Source organism: Beta vulgaris, chromosome 4 (genome assembly GCF_026745355.1).
Source record: "Beta vulgaris subsp. vulgaris cultivar EL10 chromosome 4, EL10.2, whole genome shotgun sequence".
Classification (NCBI taxonomy): domain Eukaryota; kingdom Viridiplantae; phylum Streptophyta; class Magnoliopsida; order Caryophyllales; family Amaranthaceae; genus Beta; species Beta vulgaris.
Genome location: NC_079205.1, coordinates 61,015,716 through 61,035,214, shown reverse-complemented (window position 1 = coordinate 61,035,214; position 19,499 = coordinate 61,015,716). Strand labels below are relative to the sequence as shown.

General features: G+C 35.7%; 3 protein-coding genes across 3 annotated transcripts; all 3 read left to right on the top strand.

The window, feature by feature from the left end:
* Positions 1-1,434: 1,434 nt before the first annotated feature.
* On the top strand, positions 1,435-4,794 carry LOC104890196 (acyl carrier protein 2, mitochondrial). The gene is made up of 2 exons (XM_010675589.3): positions 1,435-1,778; positions 4,274-4,794. The coding sequence occupies exons 1-2, from the start codon at positions 1,554-1,556 to the stop codon at positions 4,448-4,450; spliced, it is 402 nt and encodes a 133-aa protein (XP_010673891.1). The 5' UTR covers positions 1,435-1,553; the 3' UTR covers positions 4,451-4,794.
* A 1,922-nt stretch (positions 4,795-6,716) lies between these two features.
* Positions 6,717-11,425, top strand: LOC104890197 (carbamoyl-phosphate synthase small chain, chloroplastic). The gene is made up of 11 exons (XM_010675590.4): positions 6,717-6,866; positions 7,401-7,579; positions 8,235-8,367; positions 8,467-8,555; positions 8,635-8,695; positions 8,803-8,870; positions 8,960-9,088; positions 9,166-9,275; positions 9,362-9,709; positions 10,227-10,392; positions 11,112-11,425. Exons 2-11 carry the CDS (start codon positions 7,453-7,455, stop codon positions 11,159-11,161), a joined length of 1,281 nt encoding a protein of 426 aa, XP_010673892.1. The 5' UTR covers positions 6,717-6,866; positions 7,401-7,452; the 3' UTR covers positions 11,162-11,425.
* A 1,547-nt stretch (positions 11,426-12,972) lies between these two features.
* On the top strand, positions 12,973-19,366 carry LOC104890198 (calreticulin-3). Its single transcript, XM_010675591.4, has 14 exons — positions 12,973-13,127; positions 14,186-14,293; positions 14,414-14,606; positions 15,532-15,790; positions 15,915-15,971; positions 16,169-16,216; positions 17,126-17,212; positions 17,309-17,366; positions 18,027-18,094; positions 18,187-18,279; positions 18,378-18,434; positions 18,534-18,635; positions 18,883-18,918; positions 19,109-19,366. Exons 1-14 carry the CDS (start codon positions 13,004-13,006, stop codon positions 19,118-19,120), a joined length of 1,302 nt encoding a protein of 433 aa, XP_010673893.1. The 5' UTR covers positions 12,973-13,003; the 3' UTR covers positions 19,121-19,366.
* Positions 19,367-19,499: the final 133 nt, after the last annotated feature.

Sequence of the window (19,499 nt, the reverse complement as noted above, 5' to 3'; positions counted from 1 at the left end):
TATGGTGATAGTTTTTCAATACTATAAGATTGAAGCAACATGCAACCAAAATCCAATAGGAGAAAAGTAATATGTGAAATTACTTTATGATTTTTTAACGATAGGATCGGATCGTAGTGTTGTAAGATCGTAGAATCGTATTAAGATCCTAGCATGTATTTTTTGTGATTGCGTAAGATCGAAGGATCCTACAAAATTAAGATCCTAAGTAGGAACGAGGCTGGTGAGATCCTTCCGGATTGTAGAATCGTAAGATCTAGATCATGATTTTAACAACAATACTTGCGGGGGTGGAGGGGAGGGGTAGGGATGGTGGGTTAGTTTAATTAGGATTAGTGTTTGGGGTTAGGTTAATTGGACAATAGGGTTAGTGTTAGAGGTGAGAGGATAATAGCGGCAAAATTTTAAATAAAGCTAACGGCGAATTAATGTCCGCTAGCAAAAAGGTGCACAATTTTGAAGACTTAGGGATATATGATTAAGAGAACGTATTGTGTCGGACTCGTCCGACCATAATCTTTGGTCGGACGACTTTCAGGTGGTCTTAGTTTTTTTCAGTTAGTCTTCATTTTTTTCCAGTTAGTCTTAATTTGTTTTCAGTTAGTCTTCTTTTTTTTTTCAGTTAGTCTAAATGAAAGTAAGTTACCTCTAAATGAAAGTAACTTAGGTCTAAATGAAAGTAACTTAGGTCTAACTGAAAGTAACTTAGGTCTAAATGAAAGTAAGTTAGGTCTAAATGAAAGTAACTTAGGTCTAAATGAAAGTAACTTAGGTCTAACTGAAAGTAACTTAGGTCTAACTGAAAGTAACTTAGGTCTAAATGAAAGTAACTTAGGTCTAACTGAAAGTAACTTAGGTCTAATTGAAAGTAAGTTAGGTCTAAATGAAAGTAAGTTAGGTCTAAATGAAAGTAACTTAGGTCTAAATAACTTATCCAGAAAGTAATTTCTAGAATATTAATTTTCTGGAAACTCGTCAAAGTATATTTGATCATAATGTAATACTATCTATGTAAAAAAAAAAAGGCCAGAAGAGATAAAAAGAAAGGCAGAGGAAAGACAAATGATTCATACAGTTTGTTGAACGCCGTTGAGATAAATAGCTTCAGAACAAGTAGTTTGAGCTGGACAAAGAGCACAAGTAGTAAAATTGAAAAATGTAAAGTGTCGAATGACACAGAGTGGGGAGAAGAAGGAGAGAAAAGAGAAAGTGGTGCGTATTTGATTCCTTCAAATTCTGACGCTTCTTACTCTAACCGCTCGTTTGAGTTTGAGTTTTGGGCTCAGCCTGTCTGACGGTAAGCATGGGTCAGACGGTTTGATCCAATACTTTCACTATGATTAATATATGAAACATTGATGGTATATGGTTAATTTCGTAATATAAGGTGAAAAAACTGCTACAACATTGATGTTAAGAAGGGAACTAAGAGAGACACGAAGGGAGAGACACGAAGAAAGAAAGGGCAAGAGCCACAAAACCCTCCACATCCACAAGACCACAACCCCCTTTTCTGTACACCTCCCATACATTTTCTCTCTCATCCCTCAACAATGGCGGCTGCTCGCAGTGCAATTTTGAAGTACATGAGAGTACCTGTAACAAGGTCTCTCTCTCAAAACCCTTACACTCCATTTTCGATTTCATCTTCCTTCAACTCTCTCTTATCTCGCCGCCATTTTTCCGACGAGGTTCGAGCTTCCTTCCTCGACAAATCCGAGGTCACTGATCGTGTCATCTGCGTCGTTAAGAACTTCCAGAAAGTCGATCCTTCTAAGGTTTTATTTACCCTTTTTACTCTTTCGATTTGATTTTCCGATTTTGATTTTGCCGATCAATTTTTATGAATGTAGTTTTAATCCTTTAATAAGTTCTGTAAATTGACGGAAGTAGCTTTATATAGGTCAACATTCGGGGTTTTTATTTCTGAGGGTTTAATTAGTTGGTGTTTAGAAGAAGATTTAGCTGATGTATGTTTTTCTTTGGTTAATTGTATTTTGTTTGTTGATTTTACTCATTTTAGAGGATTTAAACCTAGAAATCGTACCTAATTGAGCTGATGTTAAGGATTGACAAGGTGATTGTAATTGATAGGCACTGAATTATGGGTTTGAATTGGCCTGATTATAAGCAGTCTTGGGTCAGTTTTGATTGCGGATTTGCTGTTGAACGGTAAAATCGATGTATTTCGATGGTTGTTTTCTGTGATTGGAATGGAACTGATAGAAAGATTTGTTTATGTAAAGCTGTGCAATTGCCTAGGTATACTGACTGATTCCCTGGCTTACTTGATCGGTTGATTATAAGTGAAGTTGGATGGAGGCCTCATACATTAGTTTATATCTCATGATTTGTGCGAAGTATGATCGTGGAATAATGCCGACTGTATTTAGGTTCAGAAACATACTTCCTCCGTTTAGAAATAGTTGCACCATATCTAACTTTCACGCATGTCGATGTATGATTTCAATCATTAATATCTGTAATTATCAATAAGTAAAAATTATAAAAAGTATTTTTAAAAAATTTACATTGTGATAAATCTAATAAGACCCGCATGACTATTTTTTCCTAAAATATAAATCACCAAAGACAATCTAAGTGAAAGATGTGAATAGTGCACAAAATAGAAATGGTGCAACTATTTTTAACGGAGGAAGTATATTGCTTAATGCTCAGGTTGCGAACATTCATAACATAAGTTTTACTCCCCTCCGCCCTCCCCCAACCCCCCAATGCACGTTACCGTTTGGGAAATGGGAAGTACACTTTCTTGTGATTTTAAATAAATTTGATTGGCAAGTACTATGGAGCTGTTCTCTAGAGGAGTAGAGGATTAAGGGTATAATGCTCTGATTATTTGTGATGCCGTACTCATTGCTTAGGACAGTTGCTCTTCGTGCAACTTATTTCCTTAAGCTCAATGCAGTTTGGAACTGCAACATGTACTTTCCTATTTCTCATATTAGGAGTTTATATATATACGTACGACTGTCTTTCAACTTATCTCACTTTTATTCACAAAGCATGTGTTGTGGATGACATATTGGTTTCATTTAGATAAATTCTTTCAGCTACAACCAGTCTCACGCGGTACACCTCAGAAAAGCTGAACGTGTATTATGGATGTATGCTATCTACTTGTGTGATATTTGTTGGCCTTTTCTATTTCTTGAAGTGAGGAAAGCATATAGGTAGAGTTTGTAGAAATATTACTATTTCGTTCCACAACGATTGCGTCTATTTCACTTTCATTGAGTATTAAGTATGGGGTTAACTAGTAGTGTATTAGCGTAGTAGGAAAAGGAAAGATCATTGGGTGAATATGATTTTGTCGATAAAAAGAGAAGGATGAAATGGGACAAACAAAATTAGAAATGAAGAATTATGTTTTGGGCCGGATGGAGCAGTTAGGTTTGCAAGTTGAAGTATAATTTCTAATTTTCTTCTCTAACATAGAAGGTATTGGGTTGAATTTAATTTCTGATAAAGATCATCACAACATGCACTTTTTAAGGACGTAAGAGGTGAGCTTTTCGAAGATGTATCCTCTCGTTCGCGGTTTGGCTTGCAATATGTGACTTTTTTCTGATTTGCCTTTCTTGTGTTGTCCTTATTCAATAGTAATAAACAGTCTTGATGGACTTGATCATTCAGGGAAAATGTGTTTGTTATGCTCAGTGAGAGTGTGTATCTTTTGCATCAAAGGTCTGTTTTTACAAGTTCAAGAATGAAAAGTAGTTGATGTATGAGAGTTATATGTCACAATAATTTGTTGAATATCTTGCTGACTATCGCCAAAAAAATACAGTTATCTACATTAGAAAATCGAAACTGCACATACAGGCTGCTTTGACCTCAAAGATTCCAAGCTAGTCTTCAATCATTTCTTTTTTCAATAAACAAGTAAATGTTTTGCACATTTTTGACACACCGAAAGTTCTTCTAGACTGCACTGAAGCTGCAGATCATTTTTGGACTTGGGCGATTGACGTATACCTAAATCTAGTCAAGCCAGGTTCAGACTTTTGAGTTGAGTAATTGCGTTGTTACTATCTTGAGGAGCAGAATAATCATCACCCCCTCCCTCTACCTAAACTTGTCATTTGACTTGCAATTGATTGAATTGCTTTCAGTATTGCATTAAACTAGACTCCAGTACTTAAGGTCCATTTGTATGCAAGTGAGGGAAGATCTATAAATGACTAGACTTGTTTTCTGAGTTTTTTTTTTCTTTTGCATTATTGCTTACATGTGTTTATTATGTCCTCAGGTTAATCCTAATGCACACTTCCAGAATGATCTTGGGCTTGATAGTTTGGATACTGTTGAAATTGTGATGGCACTTGAAGAAGAATTTCGTTTTGAAATTGGAGACAATGAAGCAGACAAGATCAACTCTATTAATATGGCAGTTGATTTTATTGCATCTCACCCTCATGCAAAGTAGATGGGGGAAGTTAGAAGCCCCTCTTTCTCCGTTCTCTGGTTTCTTATGGATATTGCTTTAGAAGATAACTTAGGGTTGTTCATTTTTCACCTTTAGACTCTATTTCATGATCTGATCATTACCCTCTCGAAATAGAGGTGGTCTTCCCCCCTCCCCCGTATTCAATTACTTTGTTGTTGCATCATGTGGGTGTGATTCTTGTTTTGAAAACCATTTTTGCGCGGGCAGTGTTACGATGGTATCATTCTGCCAAGGAGTTAGAATAATTACTGTACATCTTGAACAAGATGAGAATTGACACTTGAATCGTGTTATTTCGTCGTGACAGGATTTATTATGTTTAAGCACAATGCAGCTCTATATCTAATATATTTTCTGATCTGGTGAATTGGTGTTATACATTGTCATGTTGTCAGCCACCAAACTTGGTACCAGTGCCTGGCATGGCACATGAGACTCATGTCCAGCTGTTTGCTTCATCTGTTAAATTTACAAGTGAGTGAGAGTATGCCCTCTTAAAACTCAAGTAGAATTTTAGGTAAAAAAAAAATGATTGGACCTAGTTCACTCTAAATTTAGTGTTGACCTAATGCTAATACATGTGATGTATGATAAAAAAAAAGGGTTGTTATATTTAGAAAAAAATATATATAAAAGAGTAGTTAAAGATGGGAAGGGTGAGTATGTGAGACAAAAAAGCTATTATGTTATAAAGTTTTAATTTTTGTTATGATATACTGATGTAAGAAAGGGTGATTGTATGCAAAAAAAAAATGTGATTATGTTAGATAATGGTAGATTAGTGTAACTTTAGATTGTAAAAGGTGACTGTATAAAAAAAAATGTTGCTATATTACATGGATGATTGTGGTCCATGCAAGACTAACTCTTCTATCGATAAGCTGAAGTTGTACTTATTGTGTCATGTCCAACAAATAAATTAAAACTCTATAATCACTATGTGATTTCATTTAGGGTATTATGGTATGTATTGTATGTATGAAATTGAGTTTTTAGTTCAATTTTGTACTTCTACTCATTTATACTAATGTAGAATATTTCCCTGATTTAGATAATTTAAAATTATAGGAGTGTGTAAGAACTTGTTCGTTTGTTTTGTCAAAATTTCATTTAGCTGGTCAATTTTGATTATATTGTACTTATATATCTCCCTTGAAAAACAAGGTTTCTATCATATCCCTCGATTAGCTCTCTCTAGCTTCTGGTTGTTCTCTTCGACTCTATTGTCGAGGAGATTATTGACTATTGCTCGAAACTTAGTATAGAACGAAAGAAGATGATCTGATTGATTTAAACGAGCTAAACCTTGACAAGGAGGATTGTATTTATCGCTGCTGCTCATGGGTCGCGTATTGACTGAGCATCATATAACATTGAAGCTTTCAAGAAGATGACGACAAACAATATATTATTATTGTTATTGTTATTATTATGCGGTTGTATGATTGCAAGACTCGATTGTATTGACGATTCCATCAAATATATGGTGTTTGTATGAAATTCATTTGAAGTTCAACTATTTTATATAGAAGCTAAAGTTGATTTAATTAAAATTGTGGTCGACCATTAATTGGTGTAAATCAGGAGAATTTGACCAAAGAAATTTCAATATAATGGATTAAACTCATATAATCATGACACGAGTCTCGACTCTTGACTGGAGAGGAAGAAAATATTGAACTTTTACTCCTAATCATGAGCTGATGATATAATGGTTGTACCTCATGCACAATTGAAATGATTGAATGAAATGTTAACCCAACATAATATAGGTTATTTTTAAATCAGGTCATTTCGGGTTAATTTCAGGTTGAAAAAATCAACCTGAATTTAATCCATTATATTTTCAAGTCGGATTCGATTGGGTTAGCCTATTTTCTTTTTGAGGTTGAAAATCTCAACCCAAACCAAATCCGAAATTTTCAGGTCTGTTTCAGATGAGTCCGGATCCTCTAGAGTTTTCGTGAAACTCTACAAGGTAGAGTTGTATCTGATCCATACATTTTAAAATCAAGGGCTCATATTGGTGGAATGAAAAGATTTAGGGGTAGAATTTGATGAGATAAAATAGGGGGAATTTTGGAAAGAGAATATATGAGCCATTGATTTTTTAGTCAATGGTTGATATTGCTCAAACTCTACCTTGTAAAGTTATTTTACAACTCTAGAGGATCCAAACACGTTTGAGATCGGACTATCAGTTTGTGTCCGTTTTTGCCAAGCCCTAGACTCTAGTATAATTATACAATTACAACACCCTCGCGGTGACAAGGCCCAACTCATACGCAAATTCCTTTAAACCTCTAGAGCCTCTAAAACCTCTCACACGCAAATTCGTCACTCAAATTCGTCACTCATACGCAAATTCCAGCTCGAATTGCAGAAGCTCGTTCAGGTTCTTGTTTTGTTCCTTAGATGAATCTAATTGTTTTGTTGCGGATTTTGGTGTGGAATTGCGATTTTTAAGATATACTTCATGTAATTTTTCATGCGATTGGTTTTATGCGGTTGTTATTGTTTGTTTCATGAATTCAACTTATTTTTTTATTTATCTCATATATGTTATTTCATGTTTTTAGGGATAATTTACATGTTATAAACTTATGCTTCGAATTTCTGGTATAACTTGTTAATTCATGTTTGGTTCAGGGAACTAAATGGTAAGAAAATGTATGTTACACAGTTACAATTTGTAGATGAGCATATATGTGTTCACTTGTTCTTGTTTTATTTCATGAGATCAATTTTTCAAGTGTTGTGTCTGGAAATCAGGAATGAATGACCTTGCTTTTCATTTTCTTTAAATTGATATGATTATAAACTTTGCTTGTTCATAAATTAGGTTATAATATTATTCCTTTGTTTAGGTCTTGTTAATATTTAATATAAGGTGCATTTCATTTATAATTGTATTTCATTTATGCAACAGGACATAAAAGAGTGTGTAGCTTGCAAATTGACTGTAAAACTTGTTGTAACAAATGGCATGTAGAGCAATGGATTTAGCAGTGACAATTCCTCTAGGAACTTACGCTCCAAATACTCGGAAAATTCGGTTCTTCAATGTCAAGTGTTCGGTATCTCTAGCCGATAATGCTACCACTACAGGTCTGTGTAATGTGATATGCTTGCACCTAATTGTGTGGATATTTCTAATGTTTGCTAATTTGCTCATTTAGAACTCTTTTTTTGAGTACATTTTGCGAGCAAAAAAGTAGCCTTGGGTAGTTGGGTGTATCATGCTCACGATACAGTAGGTATATGATAAATTTTTGGTTTCTAAACCAATGTGTTCATAAGTTGTTTGTGTGTGTTAGTTTGCTTATATAGAAACAGGATTGCCTTCCTTTTATGGCGCTTGCTGCGTATGAGAAATGGACACATCCGTCCTTTTTTTTAATTCTTAAAGTTGCATTTGTATAATCGATATTCAATAAATTGTTGCTAGTCGCTTTAATGTGGAGAGATTTCTTAACCAATAAGTAGGCATAATCGAAAGTGTGTTTCTAGACTTTGTTTACCCCTGTTTTAATGAAATTTTTCTTTGGAACTACTCAATTTTATGCTTCCGTTAACTGGGAGTTGCAACCGGAGAGTTCCATCCTCTCTGTCTGTATGTGTGTGTAATTCAAACTTTTGGGTGGTAGATTAATGCTTGCTTCTCATTATTGTCAATGGAAGAATATTATTCTTCTTAAGTCTCGAGGTTGTTACTGCTCTTTTCTAGGTGTCTATTCCACAATCATATCTTTTTAAAACACAGGTCTTGGAGGCAGACCGTGGAAGGTATCGGATGCTAGACTTGTGCTTGAGGATGGTTCCATTTGGAGGGCTAAGTCATTCGGTGCGGCTGGGACACAAGTTGGTGAAGTGGTCTTCAATACATCGTTGACAGGGTGAGCTGTTACAGTCTCCGGAGAAGCTGCTGATGTTTCCATTACTTGTTCCCACCCTTGGGTTGATTTGCAATCTGACCTGGGTATTTTATGTTTCAGATATCAGGAAATTTTGACTGACCCTAGTTATGCTGGCCAGTTTGTATTGATGACAAACCCTCATATAGGGAACACTGGTGTAAATCTTGGTAAGTGAAATTCTAAGCTTCTGTTTACGATTTTTTCTATCAACAATGTGTAGCTAGATTTAATATACTGTCATTGCAGATGATGAAGAATCAAGGCAATGCTTTCTAGGTGGTCTGGTGATTAGAAGCTTAAGCATTAGGTTGGACTTTTCCCATTATCCACCTTTGTCTTATGCTGTTTATTAACATGTTAACTGCCTTTCTAAGATCTGGCAGCATAAGTGAGCATCTGTCTTTTTCCCTGCAGCACTTCAAACTGGAGATGTGCTGAGACGCTTGGAGATTATTTAGCCAAGAGGAACATCATGGGTATATGTAAGTTAGAAGCCCAACTTTTCGAAACTGATGTCAAAGAGCATGGATCTTTTTTTAGTTTTTTCTAACTTTTTTGGGCTGTGAACTAGATGATGTTGACACTCGTGCTATCACCCGTAGATTGAGGGAAGATGGGAGCCTTATTGGCGTTTTGAGCACAGAAGAATCAAAATCAGACAAGCAGCTCTTAGAAATGGCTCGTTCCTGGGACATTGTTGGTAATGTTTGCTTTCTGTCAGTAACACAAAAGTCATTCTAGAAACTACCATCTAAAATTCTGGTTACATTTTTGCAGGTGTTGATTTGATAAGTGGTGTTACATGTCAAGCTCCTTACGAGTGGGTAAATAAAACTGAGAATGAGTGGGAATTTAATTCGAACGGGAGACCTGGGGAAACTTTCAAGGTCTATATCTTCTACTGCAATGTTGGCTACATGTTTAGTTGTTAATTCTGATTGGTTCTTTCTTTTGGTGGTTTACAAAATTGAAGGTGGTCGCCTATGATTTTGGTATCAAGCAAAACATTTTGAGGCGTCTGGCATCATATGGATGTGAGATTACTGTTGTTCCATCAACATGGCCAGCATCAGAAACCCTGAAAATGCAACCAGATGGCATTCTCTTCAGCAATGGTCCAGGGGATCCCTCAGCAGTTCCATATGCTGTTGATACAGTCAAGGAATTGATTGGACAGATCCCAATTTTTGGAATTTGTATGGGCCACCAGTTGCTTGGCCAAGCATTGGGTGGTAATACTTTCAAAATGAAGTTTGGTCATCATGGAGGAAATCATCCTGTTCGTAACCTGAGAAATGGTCAGGTTGAAATTAGTTCACAGGTACATTCTTAATTAGTGCATGGGTAACATTTTATCTTGTGCATATATATTTATGTTTTTTTTACTGTCCTCTCAGCTTCTTTGTGGTATTCTTTGTCTTTTCCTCGCCTTGCTTCTCGTACTCCTCATTTGTTCACCTTTTGTTTGGACCCCGGGGGTTGTCTAAAAGTTCCATAAAATACTTAGAAAATGCTCATTAGTAGTATATCATGCATCATTAGTGTGTAAAGCTTTGAAGGTTTTTAATTTTCATGCTAAAGATCAGGGACGTTCTGATATACCAGCAATAGTACAGACTTCAAACACTTCGAAGTTACATTGCTGTTATATTGCCTGACCTTTCTCCAACTAGAATGTTATCTGTATCTTCTCCTATCAAGATTTTGGTTTCTGTATTCTGCATATTCTTTGACAGTTTTGATCTCTGAGAACGTCTCTACTCAATGATAAAATGTGGACCTTAAGTTCAACTCCATGATTGACTGATGATTTTGGTTTGATGTGTGTAATGTGACAGAACCACAACTATGCAGTAGACCCTGCATCACTTCCTGAGGGAGTTGAAGTGACGCACATCAATCTTAATGACGAGAGCTGTGCAGGTCTTGCATTTCCATCAAAGAATATTATGTCTCTACAATATCACCCTGAGGCATCTCCAGGACCTCATGATTCAGATCCTGGTAATTAGTTTCTCCCGTTCCAAGATTTCTTAATGCATTATCCTTCCATCATGTTGTCTAGACCTGGGCATGTGTCATACCGGGCTGGGTCAAGGGCCTGCTACGTGCCTAGAAAGTAGGGTCCACGTGCACGGTGGGTACTGGGTCGTGTCTTGCTTGCGGTCCCCTTAAGAATTATATGATTTCTTGGTTAAAAATTAATGAGATCGTGCTGAATTTTGAAACTGATATCTGTGCACAGCCCACAACCTATCACATTTCTCTCTTGACTAGTAGCATGCTCGTGCTGGCCCTTGTGCGTTGTGCCGGCATGTCCCATGCCCAACACTATTACTTCCTTATACTGTATAACTAGTTATTAGGCCCGGGCTATGCCCCGGGTAAAAAAATTTCATTTATTAATATTGTACTTTGATATGATAGCACTAAATACAACTTGGTCTAGTGGTTAAAACTTTAGTTTATGAACTTGAAGTCATGGGATCAAAACCTATACTATGCAACTTCTAATTTTTCTTATTGTACATGGATTACATGAACTAAAACTCCCTAGGGAGAGCGCCACGTGGCACCGTTTCTGGTTTACGCGCGCCTTTTAATATATTAGTATAGATGATATGTTGACGCTAATTCCGTTTTGATGTAGTTCTAGTTGAAGATTATAATCTTTTGTGTCATTTCTTCAATTTTCTGAATTAAAGTTTCTTCTCTTGTTACAGTTTTTGGAGATTTTGTCGACATGATGAGGCGAGTGAAAGGAAATGCTTAAGATAGTTAGATTAGTGCTAATGGTGGACAAGGTTACAAGTCCACACATCTTCGCAACTTGAAGCAATTTCCATCAATGTCCTTTAAATATTGCTCCTTTGTAGTCTTGTTTTGTGGAGTATGAATTGTTTTGATGTAGAGTAAATGTATGATACTTGTATTTGTCCTTATTTTTTGTCTTCTTTGTAAGCTCAATTTGAAATGTAAAAGATTAAATGCAAATCATATCTTTGAATGCAAGCCGATGAAATCAATTGAAAATTCATCATGAGCACATTCAGAATGTAAATAATTATAACCATATACATAGAGAAAACAAAAAAATTAAGAATATTGGTATCTTAATCAGATTTTAGAAATGATTTAAAAAATACAGTTGATCAAATCATATATCCTGACAAAAAAAAATTTATTCACCAAATATTTCTATTTTTTCAAAATTCACCGGATGATCCTATACCCACAGCCTCACCACCCCAACCCCTCCCCTTACCCGGCAGCTTCCATGCAGACCCTCTTTCCCAATTGGGATATTTGATAAATTTTGAAAAAAGTGAAAATATTTGGCGAATAAATTTTTTTATCAGAAATATTTGGTGAAATAACTGTAAAAAAATATAATCTCTGGCATAATTTGGATGCAGCTATGTACTGTTACTCTGTTAGTGTTGGGCTATCAATTGAAATTTGCATAATTTTGCGGGGCCACCCGTTGCTTGGTCAGCCACCAACTTGGAGTTTTTCCTACGTGCCGTATTGCTGTTGTTAGTTTGCCGTGTTAATTGTTTTTCCCTTCTATATTTATTCAATAAAGCTGTAAAGTTTTTTTTATTAAGGGAAAGACTTTGAAGTTGACTTGTAAATTGACTCAGTCAGAATAGAAGTCATCCCAAGTCTTCTGCTCTAAAATCTACAAGAGACATGCACTTGTCTTTGATGCCAAACTATAGGAATACAGTTAGTATTAATGAATGTTACGCTTTTTAATAGGTGTTCCACTGTTTTTGTGCTACAGTCTAGTGTAAAGGCGAGGGCTCGGCCTGGCTTTGGCAAATAAAAGTGGCCTGAAACGGATCAAAGCTGCTGGCCGAGCCAAAAAATCCGCCCCAAAGCCCGATATTCTGGCCCGGGCCGAAATTTAGTTTGCCCGTATCCCAGATATTTTGCCTGAAAAATCGGGCCGGGTCAGGCCCTATCGCGGGCCGAAAAAACGTGCCCAAAACCCGCAAAAAATCGGGGGCTAATCTTGATCACCTCGAGTCTAGTTTACGCGTTGGATTATTAATATTATAAATTCATAATCATGTGGCATTGCAAAAAATAATTAGGAACTTCTTACTTAGAAAATGAACATATAACCTCATAGAAAGAAACCTAACAAGATCTCACACGATAATATTATACGTTAGGGAAAAGAACTACGATCAAGATTTGCGAAAGTTGATCTTGTACAATCTAAAGAAACAATGGTTATAAAACTAAGGAGATACACACTAAACTCTTGACATGAAACTAAAATTTGCTGCACATAGACAAACAGTTTCTTGTTCACAGGGGTAGAATTTGAGTGTAAAATATGGCATGGAAAAGTCACCAATTTATCACACAATCACCATCAGCTTGACTTTGAACATTGACTTACCAAGTAGTAGAGTATAGCTCCATTGAAACTAAAGGACCCCACAATATGTGGAGGAACATTACTATTGGTTGCTTCAAATGCTATTATTCAATCTCATTGGTCAATAATTAACTAGTTAAGGACCCACATAAAAATGGTAAGCCTGTATATATATGCCAGGAATTTCCTGTAACTTGCTACTCTAAAAGCAGCACTTTGCTAATGGCAAAGTTTAGTGTAACAACTTCAAATTTTGAGCTTCCATCACTAGTACTTTGCTTGTTGCTTGTAATTCAATTCTTTTGTATTACACACTCAGAAATTGTATTCGAAGAGCGATTCGAAGGTACTCTCCTTTCCTACATTTCAGACTATCTTACTAGTTCTAACACGGAACATTGTTAACGCCTTCACTTTCCAATATATTCCTTTTCTCTTAGATTGTTGTGTCGATTTTATGTCTAAATATAATTTTTGGATAGAGAGTATAACATGATTATCTTAAATACTTCTTAAGATATATTTATATTGTTGTACTTAGTGGCGAATGTTGAAAGATTTGCTACATGGGGCCAGATTTTTCCACAATAACATATTATGATGCCGTATAACTTGTTTTTGTATGCTGGGTTTTGGGCTCTAAACTACAAGACTTAATTTTTATTAAAAAAACCTACGGGGGACCAGGCCCAGGCCTGCCCCAATGAAGATCTGCCATTAGTTTGTACTCAAGTTAACTCGATAATTATTTGACTTGTATGGTCATTGGTCAAAATCAAAAGTGCGCTACTATTCTAAAACTGAATGGACTACTATTCAAAAAAAAAAAAGGACTAAGGGAGTAATAAGTATTTGGAATTAGTCTTAAAACAATAGTTAGACAACATTGAAAATCAAACTTCTATTAGTTAACAGTTAACTCTCACCTAGTGGATAGAGTATTAAAGGTTTGTTTAATTTCTACAGTTGACAAATTTAACTTGTCTCTCTAGTAATTTGTTTGTTGTTATGGCTAATTGCACTTTCTAAGGGTCCGTTTGGTAGAGTGTAAAACGTTTTCCTTGAAAACTATTTTCCTATTTTACATTGTTTGGTTTGGTGTAAAATATTAAAATGTAAAACTTGGGATGGAAAACCATTTTCCACCCCATTGAAAACATTTTCCCCCAAAATTGGGAGGAAAACATTTTCCACCACTCCTCTTTGTACATTCCTTTTACTACCTCTTTCATTTTCCTTGTTTTCCATCATTTTTCTTACATCGAACCAAACAACGGAAAACTAATTTTGGAATTGTGTTTTCCATTGTAAATTGTTTTCCATGAAAATCATTTTACACTGAAAATGTTTTACGCCCTACCAAACGGAGCCTAAATGTGGTATCTTTACATGTAAATGGAAAAGATGGGTGGAAGAGTAGGTGGGTAGTATCAGATTGGAAAAGAAGTGAGGGAAAAGCAGGTACATTTAAGCACACAGCAGGAAAATGGGCTGCTGATCCTGATGATAAAGGTATTAATACACTAAACTATACCAGTATAGTTGCAACGTTTCGACTTTCATGTTTGTAATAATTTTCTCATTATAGTAGTTTCCTATATACTACTTTTGACCTGTAAATTTTTTTACCAGGTATTCAGACCTCAGTTGATGCAAGGCATTCTGCCATATCAGCAAAAATACCAGAATTCACTAATAAGAACAGAACATTGGTCCTTCAGTATTCCATAAAGTTAGAACAGGATATTGAATGTGGTGGTGGCTATATTAAGCTTCTATCTGGATTTGTCAATCAGAAGAAATTTGGAGGAGATACCCCTTACAGGTTTGTCCTCCCACATTAGTTACTAGTCTTGTATGCACGCGATGCGTGTGAAAACAAACAAAGGGTCATTTGCATAATAATATATACGACAAATTGTTCATAAAGTTCATTGTATTTTTTTTTTCTGTTTACCAATAAATCAAGGATGATGTAAATATTTTGTTAATTGAGGGTATAATGGTAAAAGATGATGAATTTGTATTTTATTACTTAAGGATATAAAAGGGTTTATTATTTTTGGTGTTCTCCTCCTCTTTCCTTATATAAGATATGGTAGTTGTAGAGGTGGAAATAGCCAAATAGGTTGTATAGGTCGGGTTCGGATTGGGTTATTTTAATTTCGGCAATATTTGAATGATGTGAATAATCGAGTTCAGTTTTGGCCTTTTAGGTCAATTAGGCCAGAGTCATATTTAGGTCTATTGTTAACGAGCTATTATTGTGATAAATTATTCAATAATAGTCACTATAATTTTTTGGGTCGAGCGAGGTCAAGTAGGTCATAGTACTTCATAATTTTGGGCCCCGTAATGATATTGTTCTAGAAACCCCGACCATTTCCGTACTAATGAAACCTTGAAATGGTCGGAACATGAGATTCCCGGTTTCCTAAATATATATTTCATTTCCAAAAAACCCCGGTCATCTTCGTGCTACATGCATGAGTTACGTAACTTGTAAAATCCTATGCAACCCTCATGCATGCATTTGGTTTTATGTTTGAAGTTTGCATATATTCACACAATAATAAAATTTCCAACCAAGGATGTCTTTGCCAAGTGGTTAAGATTGAGGTATTATAAACGATAGGTTACAACCTCACAGGTTCAAATCCCCCTCCAGCCATCCCCTTCTTTGTACTTTGTACTGCATTCGTGGCTAATATAGATAAAAAAACAATAATAAAATTTTCTCTTCTTTCCAGTTTAATGTTTGGACCAGATATATGTGGGACAGATACAAAAAAGCTTCATCTCATCGTATCCTACCAAGGCCAAAATTATCCTCTAAAGAAGGATCTGCAATGTGAAACAGATAAGTTAACACATTTCTATACATTCATACTGAGGCCAGATGCTACTTATAGCCTCCTCGTCGACAATCGAGAGCGAGACTCTGGAAGCCTATACACAGATTGGGATATTCTTCCTCCAAGAAAGATCAAAGATGTCAAAGCTAAAAAGGTTTAAAAACAATTATAAGATTGTAATATACTTGTAAAATGGAAGAACATCTGAAGTCTGGAATATTGCACTCTGATGACTGATGTTCAGTTTTCTAAGCCAATTGCTTTGTTTACTTTTGTAGCCTGCTAATTGGGAGGAAAGAGAATATATTGATGATCCTGATGATGTGAAACCTGAGGTATTTTTGTCTTTCATGAATGCTGTGAATTATGCCATTTGTATAGGAACCGTGCTATTTGGAGAACTGTTCTCTGTCGAACATGTGAGGAGAGGGAGTCGTGGTAAATCCCACACGAATTCCCTCGCTTTGTTTGATGATGAACAAGCATTTAGCCTTTTTTTTGTTAAATAACATGATTATGACTAAATCTGCAGGGTTATGATTCAATACCATCAGAAATTCCAGACCCAAATGCCAAACAGGTGAATTTACTGCTTGTCACCTTTGATTTACTTTTGTGTGCTGTGTCTAGAAAAAGAGCTTATGTGGGGCATTTAGCATTTTTAGAATCCATATTGGATCCTGTATCTAATTTTAAAGTAACAATGTAATGAGAGGTGCCAGACACATTGTTCGAATCATGTTTCAATCGAGTCGTACTGAGGTTAGTTATATAGCCATTCTGTTTGGTTTTGGTTTCAGGTCGGGTCATATTTGGATCTTTTGATTGTCATTAAACTTATTTTGATAAATCAATCTATGTTAATCTCATAGATTTCTAGTTCATTACATTTCAGCTCAGATCATATTTGGGCTGTGAAATTTCAGTACAATTTAGAATTAGGACAGGTGATCAGATTCAAGTCGATTTTGGTCTAAAAACATAGATGATTGATAAAGAGAACATTCAATCAGAATATAGGCTCTAAATCTAGCATAATTCCTGACCTTTGGTTGGCAATAATCCTAACCTTTTATCCGAAGTTCTTACATGTTGATCTAACTAGTAGTTTCAATTAGCATATTGGATTTGAGTAGTAAAAGAACTATGTACTCCACAGATTATTCTATTGCTGCATTTGCTAGTTAAATTCTCCTACTATGTTACTCAAAACTCTTTATTATACCTCTATGTACGACACTTTCAACTTCATTTTTGCCCAAAATCACAGAAGTTCACAAATTAGCCGAGCAGAATACTTGGACACAGACCTGTATTTGACACAAATACCCCGAGTCTGAGTAACATACCTCCTACATTCTAATCAGATGATCACCTAACTATTACTAATGAGTTCCTGTCCTGCTAATTAACAAACAAAGCCCCCTTATTACCTGAAATATGGAACCAGAATTACAATTTATGTCGTTTATATTTCGACTCTGGACAGCCCTTAAACTGGGATGAAGATGAAGATGGCTTATGGAAACCTCCAAGAATACCAAACCCAGAATACAGGGGAACATGGAAGAGAAAGGTAAGCTAATTAATCATCATTTTAGAAAGAAAAGTAGCTCTGATATTGTGCTTTATTTCTACATACTCACATCTCAAGTTTCATTCTTTACACCAGAAAATTAAGAACCCAAACTACAAGGGAAAATGGAAGACTCCATGGATTGACAATCCAGGTAAGGTCTAATCATTTCTTTCAAATCGTCGTTATATAGTTCTCTCAGGAACACCACATGCAGTGTGCTCCAAATGAATATAGACTTCATTTAATATGAACATATCCTTATTAGTAATGAATTCATAGCATATAATAAAGATTAGAGCTGGCAATTTGCGTAGATGGGGTTGAATTCGGGAAAAGTTTTGGGTTGATTTCGGTTGTGCTCAAAGCTTAATATAACAACAAATTCTAGGAATAGGTTAGATCATGTTGAATCCAAATTGTTCGGGTTTAATTTCTCTCAAAAACTTCAGGTTGGGTCAGTGATTGCTAGCTCTAATTACGATATACATTCTATATACTAATCAAATACTCCCTCCGGTCTTTATTAGTTTACCCCTTTCTTTTGCACGGAGTTTTAGGAGAAATAATGTTGTGGGTCATAGAAAGAAAGAGAAACTATTGTTTTATATTAAAGTTGAATGTATATGTGATGAAAGTTAGTGGTTCCATTCCAAAAATAGAAACAAAAGAAAGGGGTAAACTAATAAGGGACATCCTAAAATGGAATAGAGGTAAACTAATAAAGACCACAGGGAGTATATTACAATAGAGGCGTATCCAAATGGAGCCAGGTGTAGAATATAATATTTGATAATTATCTTGCTATTTCCAGAATTTGAAGATGATCCTGATCTTTATGTGCTGAAGCCTATCAAATATGTGGGTATAGAAGTCTGGCAGGTAGAAAACTAACCCAACAACTTTTTCAGTGATGTTTAAATATGTACAAAAGCAAAACAACAATTATGTTCTAACATGTATTTTTACCGCAGGTAAAAGCAGGATCAGTTTTTGACAACATTTTGATATGTGATGATCCAGAGTATGCAAAACAAGTAGTTGAAGAAGTATTTGCCAACAGAGAGGTGTTCTTTCACTGCACATATATTTACGCCGTGTTTTATAGACTGTAAGTTATCTCAGTTTGAAGCATCTAAATATGGTTTCTTCTGTTCCATGCTAGGTTGAAAAGGAAGCGCTGGAAGAAGCAGAGAAAGTGAGAAAGGCGCGAGAAGAAGAGGTGCAAGATGATCCATTTTCCCTTGTTATTGTATTTAGGTGTCTGGCGTTCGAATCATAATGTATAAGAATGTGATGATTCTATCTGTTCTGTCTGCAGGAAGCTCAAAGAGCAAGAGAAGAAGGTGAAAGGAGGAGAAGAGAAAGAGGTCATGACCCACGTTCAAGACACAAGGATCGCTACAGAGACCGTTACAAACGTGTATGATTTCTGAATCCACACTCCTTCCTCTATTTATGTCGAACAGTTCAATGAAGTTCCTGAGTATGTGAAATTGTGAACTCTAGATACACACATTCACTCACTCCCCAGGAAGTACCAGCCCATATTCTTTCCAATATGGGTGCTTATGCTACTGTCTAAACTGTATCAGACCTTTTTTCTTTGGATTTCACAACTACCTCTACATCTAGTTTAATCAATAACAAGTTGTTTATTTTTCTTGCAGCATCATCACCGCGATTATTTGGACGATGATTATCATGTAAGCAATGAGTATCTTCTTGAATTACTACTAATCAATCTTAACATGACTCACATTAATCAAGCATATGAGACATAGCCATTGCTTCCTTCAGGCAGAAGTTTTTGTTATATATATCTTCATTTCTTCGATTAATTAACCTTGTTTTCTTGCATACTATGAATTGAAATGTGAACTTACCATTGTGCAGGATGAGCTTTAATGGCATGACTCTTCACAATAGCTCTTTCTGAAAGTTGAGAACACGTTTTTGTATCGATTTGCAGTAGTCTTCATATTTCCTGTCAAGAACCGCTGTATTATTTCCAGATTTTAAGCGAAAGGAAGACAAACTTCCTCATTATATTGTGTAGAAAGATACATGAAGTTCTCTAGAAATGAATACCAAGAAAATCAGCTATCGTGTAAGACTGAGCAGAAATTAATTGAGTCCTGAATTCTTATGCAATGACATTTCTCTAAATCTCGTGAAAATGATTCTCTCACTGTTAATTAGATTTGGGCATGGGCCAGCATGGCACACGCCCACCACTGGCCCGGCGCAAAACAAGACAGACATTGGCGGGCCATGTGCCATACAT